Source organism: Podarcis cretensis (genome assembly GCF_951804945.1).
Source record: "Podarcis cretensis genome assembly, chromosome: 7".
In the NCBI taxonomy this organism is placed as follows: Eukaryota; Metazoa; Chordata; class Lepidosauria; order Squamata; family Lacertidae; genus Podarcis; species Podarcis cretensis.
This window is the reverse complement of record NC_137176.1, coordinates 31,678,409-31,693,382: the sequence shown is the minus strand read 5'-3', so window position 1 is coordinate 31,693,382 and position 14,974 is coordinate 31,678,409. Positions and strand designations below refer to the sequence as shown.

Here is a 14,974-nt window from a genome sequence, read left to right as displayed (position 1 = left end):
CATGTTTTACTTTTATTCAGGATCCATACAATACTTCCTTGCAGCCCTGTTTAGGGAAGTTTTTCACGTTTGGTGTTTTGTTGCTTTTTTACATATTCTGTTGGGAGCTGCCCAGAGTTGCTGGAGAAACCCAGCGAGATGGGCAGGGTATAAATAATAATAATAATAATAATAATAATAATAATTTCTGTATCAGGTTACGAATCACTCACTTCTACTTCAAAGCTATTTGCATCTGTTCACTATTTCAGATGCACTGTAGGAAACAATCCCTTATGCTAAATCTTCCAGCAAGTTTTATATTAAGCTTTCAGCCTCCATTTATAATGGATTCTACATAAGCATTTCCAAGTCTAGACTAAAATCAAAGTTCTAATGCGAACACATCCCAAGCACTCAGAATACTCAGCTTTATTTATCTCTCTGATGTATGACCATCTATTCTCTAATCATCCAGCTCTAAGCATATGGAAACAAGCTGTTCTATAAACCATTTGCGGGCAGAGGTCTAAGAGAGTTTGACTCTCTGTATCAACTTTCATTTTAAAGTAACATCTTTTGTATCTTGCTTATTGATATCAACATGGCCCTTCCATGTTACTAGGGTCTAATTTGGATTTTGACCTACTGAGGCTGCTTTCTGGGCCAGATTCAACCAAGTTGTTGCCTTAGCAGAAGCCAGCAAATAAGCCCCCCTGAATCCTCCCCAAATGTGTTCACTCTTAGTTTCTTCCTACCTTCAGTCAGATATCCACCAAGCACTTCAAAACCAAACTAAGAATTCAAAGCTAGTTGTAAAAGCCACATAAGTTCATTTATATTATTCTTACCAAGCACTCTGAACACTCAAACTTGACTGCTCAATCTATTGTTTAAACCCACACTATCATCTATATTGTTGCATGAGAGTATGGATGTAGATCACTCATGAAGATTAGCATAAACAACTCGAGTGCTAGAATATTGTCTGGCTTGCTCAAGTAATAGTCAGCTTTTCATAAGAACATCTAAATGTACTGATTTTCAGTACAAATATGTGCTGGAACGAAACCTTCACTGTTATATCTGTGCTGCCAATCTCTTTCAGATTATCATTGCTTTATTCACCACCATCACCACTTAGGTGCTTTCCCAATGGAGCAATTGACAACAACAAATGTATTTTGTTTCATTATTTAGCCGTACATCATGGCACAATCTTATTCTGAAAATTTGCCAGTTAAGGATCTATAAGATTCAGCAGAAGACTTGCTATATTGGTAGAATACCAGGTATGATACTGCCATGACAGATTCACCCATTTATCCGGCATCTTCCACCAGTATAATATCTAAAGCAGAACACATGCTGTATCCTATATACGTTCCAACAGTGGAACTTCATATCAGCCCCAGACCAAGTGCCAAGAAATTTCTCTCATTGACTTCAATGGGGGGGTGTTGTTAAAAATTGCTGCCTCTCTACTGAAAACCACCCTACCCATGTCCCACAACAGAGTGTAACATATGGTATAACGGTAAAGGACCCTGGATGGTTAAGTCCAGTCAAAATCGACTATTGCATGTGGTGCTCATTTCTGCTTTCAAGCCAAGGGAGCCACCATTTGTCTGCAGACAGCTTTCTGGGTCATGTGGCCAGCTTGACTAAACCACTTCTGGCGCACAGGACACTGCGACAGAAGACAGAGCACACAGAAGCATCATTTACTTTCCTGCTGTAGCAGTACCTATTTATCAGGGAAGTTCCCTGTTCAGGGAAGTTTTTAATGTGTGACATTTTAAAGGTAAAGGTAAAGGTACCCCTGCCCGTACGGGCCAGTCTTGACAGACTCTGGGGTTGTGCGCCCATCTCACTTAAGAGGCCAGGGGCCAGCGCTGTCCGGAGACACTTCCGGGTCACGTGGCCAGCGTGACATCGCTGCTCTGGCCAGAGCCAGAGCCGCACACGGAAACGCCGTTTACCTTCCCGCTGGTAAGCGGTCCCTATTTATCTACTTGCACCCGGAGGTGCTTTCGAACTGCTAGGTTGGCAGGCGCTGGGACCGAGCAGCGGGAGCGCACCCCGCCGCAGGGATTCGAACCGCCGACCTTTCGATCGGCAAGCCCTAGGCGCTGAGGCTTTAACCCACAGCGCCACCTGCGTCCCACGTGTGACATTTTACTGTATTTTTAATCTTTGTTGGAAGCCGCCCAAAGTGGCTGGGGAAACCCAGCCAGATGGGCGGGGTACAAATAATAAATTATTATTATTAAATTATTATCATCTACTCACGCGGGTATGCTAGGTTGGCAGGAGCTAGGAAAAAGCAACAAGAGCTCACCCTATCACACAGATTCAAACTGCTGACCTCACGATCCATAAGCCCACCTGCGTCTCATAACATATGGTGTAACTCAGTGCCAAACCACAGCATATCATCACCAATATATTCACCACACGCAGGGAGACCACAACTCAAGGTAACAGGGCATGCTACATACTGCTACATTCCTCTGGTCCCACGCCAGGTATATTATCTTTAGAATCCAGATACAAATATCCAACAGCAAACCTCACTCCAACAATGAGGGTGCCAGGATGGAGCACCCCATACAGGTAAGCAAGAGATCAGGGGCAACCATGACACAATGCAGAATTGTTCCAAATGCTTCCCTTGTCTCCCATCCCTACATCAGCCATACATGAACACTGTGTCTTCCCTGAACCGCATTGTTGTTAACAGTAAAATATACTTTCAGCAGAAAGTAATACTTTCCACATTAAGGTGAAGCACTCATCCCAACACTGCAGGTAAGCTATTAGCAAAGGCCAAGCACTCAAATTCAACTACTGCTATTGAACCCCATTATCCCTAATGCATTGCAAGAGCACACTCAGACTTCCACTGCAACCCCCAAGGATGAAAAAGGGGTGTGTACTCACAGTCACTGCAGGAGGAACACATGAGCACTTGGGTGGTACCACTCTCCCTTGTCTCTTTCTGCCTTTCTACCTATTCTGCATCCAGATTCAGCTATAATCCAGCTGCTGCCTACTACTCATTACACTTGGTCTCCTCAGGCTACCACTGTAAGCTCCATGGCAGACAGTTTTGCAACAAGTGAAGATACTCCTAACATGAAGCAGGTATGGCTGGTGCAAAGAACAGGACAAGCACCCTGCTGGAGTGGCATCTTGCCAATCCCAAATGTTTGCCTTTTCCTTGCAAGATTTACGGAGTTCTACCCCACCCCAGATGCTGATCAATCAGGGTTATAACTGCCACATGTGTTGTTTCCTTATTCCCAGAGATTGATAGATAAGGATTGCTTTCCCACACTCTAGCATGATCTGGCTTCAGCTGGCCTCAGGATGGAAATCACAGAGGCTGAGAGCTTGAAGGGTTTAGGAGTGGCCCTTCACACCTGTTCAGTCAAGGATCCTTTACCATGAGGTTAGAATGCCTCTTAGGATGTACAGCAGGGAATGAAAATAAAAGCAGGCAGTGAGCTCTGCACAGTGCTATCCAGTAGAACCAACCTATCAGGCAAAATAGCAGGGTATGTAATGGATTGATCACATAGGTTGCCAGGAGTGAGGCAAATGAAAAGGACTGTTGGCCCATACACAGGCTGAGTTATTGGTACCATGCAGCACTCTTCTGATTAGCTCAGGTGTGCCTGGTATGGAGTAATACTCAGATTGAAACTTGGGTCCCTTGCATGTAAAATGTGAGCTGTTTCACCCAGCTAGGATTCCTTCTGCATTCCTGGCATCTATGCAGGTGTTGAGGTTGGCAGAAGAGAAAACAAATGGCTCATTATGTGCTTGATTGTTGTCAGCTGTTATAGTATATGGTTTCAGGCACTGCTCCATGGTGTTTGCAGCATGACTTCAAGTCCTGAAATCACATTCTCTTTTGCCTGACATGACTTTAACCAGGCATACAAAGGGGGGGGGCCTACATTTGCCCTTTTTTCTGGTGGACCTGAAACTGCCACGTCCTGCTTCCCAGTCCAATATTGTATACAGTGAGCCTCTGGAGGTTGATGCTGTCAATGCCTTTTGCTGCATGTGCTGACCCCTGGGCTGTGGGGCAAGAGTCTTTGTGTCACCAGATGATATTGAACCTTTATCCCAGTAGGGCTGCATGTACTCTCTGCCCATATAGCTATGAGGGTAACATACTGTGCAAGCTTTCCTTCTTCCATTGAGACTGTATGTTGTGCTCATACAATAGTAGGTGTACGACACAAAGGGATTTGAACCCCTGGCCTGTAGATATGCCTACAGACTGGCAGGGTCATTGCATGCTGTGCCTGGAGCTGATGGAGATGCAATTGGGGTTGTGCTCCTCTCATGCATTAATTGTCAATGTCTGTACAGGTGCAGGGGAGGCCAGCTCACAACAGAATGACTATGTGAAGCTCTACCTTGGGCCTCCAAAACAAACTCCAGACAGGGGAAGCATGTGGGCATTGTCACTGGAACAGTTTCCCCATGGTAGTGTGATGGGGGCAGTAATCTAACAACATCTGGGAACTCAGTAATGGAAAAGGCTCTTTTAGACTTCAGAGAGGCTTCAATGTTGGCTTAACTAAAACACACACACACACACAAACACAAACACATGCTAACATGTAACACAGGACAAAACAAAGCAACGAAAAGACACCACAAGAAGAGTGAAGACTATAAAGAATAACACACAAAATTCTGAGTGCCAACTTGCAGAAATGTGAGTTTATGCCTTTTTTAAAAAAGCAAGAACTGTAAAATGGAATTCTCACTTTGGATAATAATTTCTGCCATTTTTGAATTAGTACATCATTTATTTATTTTTAATAGTGGAAATAGAGTAAAGTAATAACATTTATTTGATAACACTAATCTGGAAACATTGCCCAACTGCATGAAAACATATTCTGCACTAGGATTTATACCAAGCATATATCTTATAGCAAGCATATAGTTTAATCATGCATAGACTATGTATTTGAAACATTAAAAAATCAAAACTGCATCTTTCATATGAAATTTTAGTCAAAACTTTAAAAAAAGTGATTTTGATTGTTTCTTCACATATGTGAGGAAATGCTCTTTTAAAAACATGGCTTTGCAATGACTGCTTTAAAAGCAAAAAGGAACACATCAGAAACCAACCTCTCATTTAAACATTACTAGCAGAAAAAAAAGTTCTGGATTGGTATACCACTCTTATACCACTCTTTTTCTCCAATCTACCAAATATAAAACAACCTGCTTCATGTTAAAGCATGCTTGTACTAAAGGATGCCAGCAGTCAACATTACAGAAATGATTCAACAGAAATGGATTCCTGACTACTGTTCTCTAATATCATATTTAATTTTAATGATTTCTTTTTTAAAGAAAGAAGTGTGTACTAGGCAAATTTTATCCAATGCCTGGCAATGTACATTTCTATGAACTCTTACATAATTACAGACCTAGATCATCATCAGCTTAGATTCATGCCTGCAAAATTTCATTTTATAATCAAGGCAAAGGAATAACAATGCCTGCTATAAATATGCAGGGATATTTTTTTTCATTTACTCTTCTCAGCTACATAAATAAGATCTCTAGCTATTCCACTATCAGAATACACAGTACAAGTCAAGCAAAACAAAAGCTCAAAAAATAGCTTACAAATTACTTTAACTGGCATTTTAATACAATAAGAGCTTTAAAGATGAAAATCATTAATAAACTTTCACCTACAAGAATTCTTACGATTATGCTCAGTGGTTCCTGGAGAAGACATGGCAGAGAGAAACAGGCAAGTAAACAGAAGCACAGTGCTGATCAAGTGAAACCTCCAATTACTAAGCAGCTCTAGTGATGTACATCTTTCCCGTCGTAAAAGAATGATACTACACATCCATTCCCCCACTCGAGAACTACACAGGACAGACCACATCAATTGGTCATTCACATAAAACTGAAACAAACAAGGACAAATTCTTCCACTGTTGCTCCATAAACTGAACATAAGCTGTCAGGAGATGTGGTATTCCAGAATGCATGCCTATATCTGGGAGCTACCACATGCCGTTTGAAAAAGGGGTGGTAAGTGGTCATAAGGAATACACTAACAGCTAATACTTGATTGTCTAACAAAATGCAATACATTATTCAATTAAGCCACTGATGAACAGATTTCAGTCTAAATAGGAACAGTTTATTTGGCTCTCCCCTCCCAAAATTACCAATTATGATTGTGTTTAATAACCCTTCAGAACAGATTATGTACTAGTCTTGCTAGAAATGCATTCCCCCCCTTTTGCATGTGTGTGGTGTGCGCACACACGTGCATATATACAGAGAGAGAGAGTCTGAACTTGAAAACACTGTGCTAATGTGCGATACACACATCACACAAATTATTCAATCACAGCTTATTATGATTTGCTCTGTTAAGCCAAATACTCATTAACATTCCTGTGCCTGATAATCTCAACAATGTGAGTTTTCACAATTTAGAAATGCTTTCTCAAGCAAAAAACAAAAAACTTGATTTAAATGCAAGCATACAGTTAAACCTGTTTGTGCACAGTGGGAGAAAAAAGGGGGGTGCAAAGTGTTCTCTCCCAGATTTTAACTGCTCTTTTTGTACCTTATCCAGTTGTACATTCTGAGCTACCCAGTATTATACATGCAACATTGTAATTGTGGGAGCATCATACGTTTACACAGGAGCATTATGTTCCCTCTTTTTGAACTATTTTAAGGCTGCAATTTGAAGCTAGTTTCATTAACAGAAACATCACCTGCATACCCTCGCTCGTCATTATCTGCTCAACAGGCAACAGTAAGGAATACACTGCGTATCTCAGTAAAGACATACGGAATAATTCAACATCATGCTATGCCAATTGTTCTGTCAGGGCATGCATTTCTACTTGCCATATGGAATAGCACTCCCCCCCCCCACCGTTCTAGGAGTTCTCCCAACTCCCCACCCCAAAACAATTTAAAGGGGCAAAGAGGGCAAGGGGGAAGCTCCATTGTGCAAGACACAAAGTTCTTGTTCAAGCTTCTACTGATGTGTCTCACTTGCTGAATCCCTGCCATACAGTATATAATTTGCAAAGTTCAGAAAGAGGTTAACATTTAAATTGTCATTAAAATTATCCAAGATATCCCTACCTCCCACCACCAACCTAGAAAAAAACCCACTAGAAGTACAGTTGAAGGCTCATATCACTAGAAATGGAGGATATAAAACAGAACTAATCAATTCATATATATCTCAAGGCAATTATATCGGATCTTATAGCCACCAAGACCATATAACACTGGTCCTGAAAGACCTACATTGGCTCCCAGTATGTTTCAGAGCACAATTCAAAGCGCTGATGCGAACCTTTAAAGCACTAAACGGCCTCAACCCAGTATACCTGAAGGAGTGTCTCCACCCCCATCGTTCAGCGCAGACACTGAGGTCCAGCACTGAGGGCCTTCTGGCGGTTCCCTCTCTGCAAGAAGTGAGGTTACAGGGAACCAGGCAGAGGACCTTCTCAGTAGTGGCACCTGCCCCGTGGAACGCCCTCCCATCAGACGTCAGAGAAATAAACAACTATCCGACTTTTAGAAGACATCTGAAGGCAGCCCTGTTTAGGGAAGTTTTTAATGTTTGAAGTTTTATTCTGTTTTTAATGTTCTGTTTAAATCCGTCCAGTGAGGCTGGGGAAACCCAGCCCGATAGGCAGGGTAGAAATAATAAATTATTATCACCACCATTATCATCATCATCAAGTGTTTCCTCTTACCACAAGCTTTTACTGAGAGTTTTAATTAACATTTTAGTTTATTAATCAGCAGGTGGCAATTTTAATCAGTAAAACACAGGGGTTGTGGTTTATTTTGCTCCAACCAGGATCAATAAGCCAAGAACATAGCTGCGCTACAGATCATGGTTTGTCAGGAGCACAACAAACTAAGATCCTTGGTTCAGATGTAGCACTAAGTCAGGGATAATAATTTTTTCCCTTCCAGTGTGAGTAGAAAAAAGAGAAGCATGTACAATTCACTAACGTACAGTAAGCCAATGATTTATGGCTTACAGTGACATGCAAATGTAGCCAATATATTTGCAGCATGGTTAACAACCTCAATCTAGTCTAGTGATGTTTATCCCTGCGCAGTATCAGTAACACAAACAAATACAGCATCATGTACTTTCCTTGCCAGTATTGTACTTTCTATGGGGGGGGGGGGGAGATGAGTGGCAGCCATGTTGCAAATAAAACCTTTAATTATATCCAAGTATTCATAGAAAATGGTTAGGACTTCTCAGATACATCTACTCCCTCATAGACAATTCTGGATCACATCACTATTTAAGACATGTTTCAAGACCAGTTCTCATCTCCACATGAAACTGTTAGAAAGTATTGAAAACTTTTTTACAATTTTTTTCAAAAGATCTGAAGGGGGGGAGGCAGATTTCAGCTGGCATTGCCTATTCTACTAAAAATATCTGTAGCTGAAACTCATGTTGCAATTTAGAACAAAGAAATAATCAAGTATGCCTTACACCTGAAATGGAAGTGTCCACTTGAATACATACATTTGGAAATCACTGACATTTTATGGCAGTCAAAATTAGTTTTTCAATAATTACAATAATTGCTTCACGGGAGAAATAAAATTAACTATTATATGAAACTGGGAAGTCAGAAATATATATTTACTATTCATCATCATTGTAGTTTACAACAGAGCTTCCCAAATACACACAGTTGTACAACTTTATTAATATTAACTTTAATTGCTAACCCTTTCTATATCAAATGATCTAAGAGCAAGTTATAATCCATAAAATAACATAAACGACAAAAATCAATACAGTCGTAAATATAAATTAAATATAAATTAATCCTTGGAATATCGAAAGCAACCAGTTCCTCCAATTTCTATATTGAGTTTTAACATATGCCAGTGACGCCATTCTCCTCTTGTCAGGGACTGGTACATTCAGACAGCAACCAGGACATCCCAGAAGACATGCAAGGCACTGAGCAGTCGTACCTCGGAAGCCGAATGGAATCCATTCCGGAAGTTCGTTCAACTTCCAGAACGTACGGAAACCAAGGCGCAGCTTACAATTGGCTGCAGGAACCTCCTGCAGCCAACCAGAAGCTGCGGAACACACATTGGATGTTCGGGTTCCAAAGAACGTTCGCAAACCAGAACACTCACTTCCGGGTTTCTGGTGTTCAGGAGCCAAAACGTTCGAGTCACAAGGTGTTCGACTTCCGAAGTATGATTTTTGTTGCTGACAATTAAATTTTATGCAAACAGCTCAAACTGAGCTGCAGCTAATGGCCCCCAAATACTTGAGTGAATAGCCAGGTCTTAACTTGGTGCCAAAATGAAACCAATCGCAGTGCCAATCAGGCCTCCAAGCGGGCGGGGGAATTCCACAACTGGGGTGTCATAACAAATAGGCCATCTCCCACAACTCCACATAATGCCCAGCTTTCAGAGGTGGGATGCAGAAAAAAGACCTCATTCCCAATAGACCTCTCTAGGCCGACGGTTATAAAGAGAGCACACTCCAGGAAGCATCAAGGTCCGAAGTTCTTTAGAACTTTGATGCCATCACTAACACCTTGAAATCAAACGGAAAACATACCAGGTCCTAGGACAGATAATTAAACAGTCAGCCTAGGGGCACTTAGAAAAGAATGCTGTAATTACTAACAGCAATAATGGGTTTACCAAAAAATAGTCATTCCAGACTAATCTTATTTCTTTTTTGTTTGGATGGAGTTACTTGCTTGATGGATTAGGAGAATGCTGTGGAGGTAAAGCATATTGATTTCAAGTAAGGCTTTCAACAAAGTCCCCCAAGATATTCTTTTGTAGGAGCTGGTAAAATGTGGGCTAGACAATGTTACTGCTAGGTGGATTTGTAGCTGGTAGACTGACTGAATACAAGACTGCTCACCAATGATTCTCCGTCATCCTGGGAAAAAAGGGGACAAGTGGGGTGCTGTAGGGTTCTGACCTGTGCCCAGTGGTTGTTACAACATCTTTATCAATGGCTCAAATGAATAGAGGAAATCTGCAGATGGCACCAAGCTGTGAGGGGTTGTTGAGAGAATCTTTATTGCAGTCCAAAGACCCATAGAGTAATTTCAGAACAAAATACAGTTAAGATAGCCAGCCACACAAGAGAAACTGAGGCGGTCATTTTGTTTTGTCTTAAGCATGATAATCATTGTTTCTTATAACTTCTGAAAGAAACTTTGCCACAGCCAGTGTAATATCATTAGACCTGTCATCCAAAAGATTTAATATGTTAGGCTTCCAATTTTCCTGGGAGATTTGCTAGTAGGGGTTTAATCAGTTGGTCCCTTGCTTGCTTGTACTGCCCACAATGCAGTAAGATATGCTTCATACAATCGACGTCCTGAGAACATAAAGCCTATTCTGATAAGGAATGCTTCTCAGTCTACCATTTAGCACTTGATAGAAATACATTTAGTCTGGCTTTGGTAAATAAACGCCGATAGATTGGTACAGACAGGTTCCTAAGATATGAGGATATCTGAAAGGCGTACCCATATTGGATTCCTGAGGGGTAGCTAATGCCTCAGAAATAGAATCAGGATTCAATGTGAGCTTAACAAATTAAAGAACTGGACTCAAACTAACAAAATAAATTTCAATACTCAGTCCTGGGATCCTCCAGCACTAACTCCAAGACTACCTTGGTCAGGAGTGAATTCTAGGCAGCAGGATGGATGGTGCTGCAACAGTATCCCTATTATCTCTCTATAGTTCAACGTGAGGTACAGACACACATAACCCTTAGCAGAATGGATGTGTCTCCTCACAAGAAAGATAGACTCACTGTGGATTCCTGTGACACACACCCTGACTAACCCTCCAATCTGTTTTGAGGCTGAATTGGGTACCCAGGTAGAAAGAGCTGAGCTGGATCAATTCCATCCAGCCTGTCCATCCAGTTCTGAATAATACATGTCAGGTCAGCCCCCAATGGACAGAGGGCAGGTTGAATATATAAACACGCTAAATTCTATGCAACAGAAGACAGCTATGATATATGCCACTGACTTTCAAAACTCAAACCTAGAAGATTATTTTTTAAACATAGTTTATATTGTTCACTCTATAATGCAAATATTAATAATAGTGCAGAATTATATTTACCTACTCTTTAGTCATCTACTAACGGAGCCTGAGTTTAAAGCTGTCATGACAAACAAGACATTTTCAATACCAAGCTAAAACAATGTGGCATTTTATATAACGTGCCACTTGTTATCTGTTGAAGTTAATTGACTGTGTTATGCAATAATAAAATCACCCACTTAGCTAAGCAAAATCACACATTTAGCAATTGCTAACAATTTTTAAAATGGCAGGTTAATATTTTGTGCCTCACACATTTTTGTCTCAACAAGTTGTGCATCATAAGTGCCCACAACAGCAGGAAACACACTGCCACACTATGGACTAGCAGTCATCCACCATAGGCATAATGCCCACATGCAACATATGCTTAACAGCATTCAACACCTCAGGCCAGTTGGGAGGATGAAAAGTCTGTACACACCTCCTATATCCCTTTCCAGCCTCCCCTTTTCACTCAGTCAAGGAGTTCAAACTTCAGGCTCACTGTTTATTAACTTTACTACCAGCATATCAGCACAACAGAGCATTACTTATTTACTTCAACAAGAAACATATATAGCCAGGAAGACAGAGTAAGACGCTTGTTTGCATTATGGTAGCTAAAGCTGATCTGCAGAACTGGTCAGCCAGAAGTTAAGCAGTGCAATACAGAAACAAAAGTGAAATAGATATATTTTGTTACTTTTGATTTTGTAAAAGTTGTCCTAAGGGGTAGGGGGAGGATTTGAATTACCTTTGAAGATCTCAAGTTCTTTCCTGTAAAAGGGGGGAAGGAAACAAAACAAAATGCATGATCACAAGTTTAGCTGCACAAAACTTTTTGTCAGCAACAGGAAAAGAATATAAGGTTGTGTGATTTTTATAAATACAGTGGTACCTCGGGATGCGAACGGAATCTGTTCCGGAGCCCCGTTCACATCCTGAAGCGAACGTAACCCATGTCCACGCATCACGTTTTGGAGCTTCTGCACATGACATAATTTTTGCGCAGCAAAACCCGGAAGTAAAACGCTCCGTTAATTCCAGGTCGCCACAGAGCACAACCCGAAAATGCCTAACCCGAAGCGTATTCATCCCAAGGTATGACTGTATGTTAAGTATGTAAGACTGCTTCTCATAATCAGGGTGTATAAAACAGCATTATTACACACAATAAATTCATCTCAAGTCAATCAACAGTTGATATATTTTATTCCCACTGACTGCAAAAACAGCTTTGAATGAACAGTATAACCAATTAATCTGTGCAAGAATTTAAAAGCTAGTAATTTGAAATAGTTTAAGTATGTTTATCAAGTTCTAAAAAGTGCTTTCAATTATTGGCATTATTAATTCGGAGACAACGGAAGTCATATATCCAATCATATTAATAAAATAAGTATAAAGACTACTCTAAATGAACTTCAGAGTTGAAGGATTTAGTGTAATTCTACATTTCAGCATTTATTACTTGTAGAAAATTGTATGCATGATAAAACTGTAACAGAAATTGCTTGGGGGAAAGATGAAGTTCTATAATATAAAGAACGGTAAAATACACAGTATCTTGGAGCCAAATGTACCTGGATGGCTACATTCAGAGAGATGGAGAAGCAATAGTCTATAAGGGTGCTGATTTCTACAAACATCTACCAAAGAAATCATTCTTCTCAAACCAAGATCAACAGTGCTCATTTCTACATAATAAGGTAAACCTTTTCCAGTGCACCCTTTCTGATTAACTGTAAATAATTCCAGCCTGCTTCAAGTCAATATATAACATACAACATTCTTTGACAGAAGTAATCTGGGGAGCACCCATTCTTTCAAGAGAAATCTCAAAGGAGTTACTGGCAATTAGATTATATAAAAAAACAAGGCTGTGTCTTTCAACAAGCTGGAATTCCTATTTTTAGTGCAACACTGAAAACTAGCATATATTGACTCTGGAGCAATGTCAAATCATGAATGTTGCCAATAGGCACAGCTGGCATTAGCAAATGTCATCTTCAGGGGAATGGTAGTTTTTTAAGCAAGGAAAAAAGGTTCAAGTCAGAAATGAATATTGAAATGAATTTAGCTATGTGGTATATTTAAATTCTTTTGTTTCACATGTACAGTTAATATAACAGGACAGAGGAACAGTGATGGGTGGTTTGGATTTAGAGGGACTCAGGTTCTAAACCCTGATTATTCACAAAGGAAATGCATTAAGTATCTCTCAACCTAATCATAGTATTGTGGTGAAGGTTGGATGAAAGTCCAATATAAATCACTCTTAGGCGGGGAATTAGGTCCCTTGAACTCATGTGTGGCTTACTTTCTCCTTGCCTTGAGCACTTCTGCTAAGGATAGCTTCTCTCCTTTGGGTAACGCACATGGATAATGAACACCAGATAAGGATTATATACTCCTGCTCAGTCACCCTAAACTGGTGCTGCTACCTTTCAATTTCTTTAAATAACATACATTCTCCTGAGTAGAGGGATGGGCTCTCCTCATGCCCACAGCCTGCTGATTAACAAGGACAAATTTTAATCAGTTATGCCACCTCAAATTTATTATGGCATAACTTTTTGTACACCACTTCATCATGTGCATGGAATAGCACAAAATTCTCTTTGGTTTTTGCTGCAACAGACTAACATGCATACCCCTCTGGAAATGGTGAAACTACAGTTTCCCTGCAATGTTCAAACCTGAAAACTGTGATTTAAGCACACCGTACCAACTAGGATTGATCATGGTTCGTATGCAGTACTTGGCAGACTTTGGACTGTAGGGAATGCTTATATCAGTTTCCTAGTGTAGACGTTATAGGGAAACTGTGGTTTAACAAACCATAAGGTTTTCTTGCAAATGGTGCATAAGGAGGTGGTAGCCTGTGAATTTATCCCTGCTAGAAGGGGAAACTAGAGTTTGTTGAGTTGAGAATGTTACACCTGAACTGGGTAGGTGAGTCACCTTAGAAAAAAGCCTCATTTGTCTGGTATCTGAATAGGTGCTGCAATGTGGGATAGAAAGCAACTACATCTTCCTCTGTTATAATACAAGCATCTCAAGAAACATTCTAAAAGGGAAGATTTGTGTATACTATATTCTTTCTTGAATGGCAGTTGTTAATAACATTCTGACAATAATGTATCCCATTAATTGAGTTCTCTCTCTCAAATTATTAGAACAGAAATTGGTTGGTAAGTCTTTGACAATAAAAGGCCTTCCTTGTTCTGTACAGTAGTACCTCGGTTTAAGAACAGCCCTGTTTATGAACTATTTGGTTTACAAACTCTGCAAGACCCAGAAGTAGTATCCCAGTTTGCGAACTTTACCTCGGTCTAAGACCGGAATCCAAACAGTGGAAGGGCACTGGTGGTGGGAGGCCTCATTAGGGAAAGTGCGCCTCGGTTTAAGAATGGTTTCGGTTTAAGAACGGGCTTCCGGAATGGATTAAGTTTGTAAACCAAGGTACCACTGTATAAGTAATTTTTCACTCTGTTATCCTCCAATTTTGTTCATCTGGTTGCATCTTTAGATTTTTTCCTCCAAAAGAGTTCACCATCTTACTTGGTGTAAATTTAACGCATAATTCTAGCTCTTTTCTTCAAGGGTATAAGTCCTACGATGCAAATCACCTCACTAATATGTCTCCAGAGTATGTCAAAATATGTCCTTTAGAAATCAAATAGCTTGGCTGCAATTCTAAATCCAACTGGCCTGCTAATTAAATCAAACCAGACTAAGTCATGATCACTTGATCCAAGTTTATTCCTAACACCATTTATCTTATCCTCATTATATGTCAGCAGCAAACCAGACACTACCTTTT

General features: G+C 40.3%; 1 protein-coding gene and 1 long non-coding RNA gene across 2 annotated transcripts in view; one reads left to right on the top strand and one right to left on the bottom strand.

The window, feature by feature from the left end:
- Nucleotides 1–14,974, bottom strand: part of DTNBP1 (dystrobrevin binding protein 1) — a 46,148-nt gene that overhangs the window by 21,813 nt on the left and 9,361 nt on the right. The window contains exon 7 of the mRNA XM_079983317.1: nt 11,903–11,925. Coding sequence (XP_079839443.1) covers nt 11,903–11,925 — 23 coding nt within the window. The remainder of the gene's footprint in view (nt 1–11,902; nt 11,926–14,974) is intronic.
- Nucleotides 2,231–3,930, top strand: LOC307219827. The gene is made up of 2 exons (XR_013840588.1): nt 2,231–2,595; nt 3,008–3,930. It is a non-coding gene; the product is annotated as an uncharacterized lncRNA (long non-coding RNA).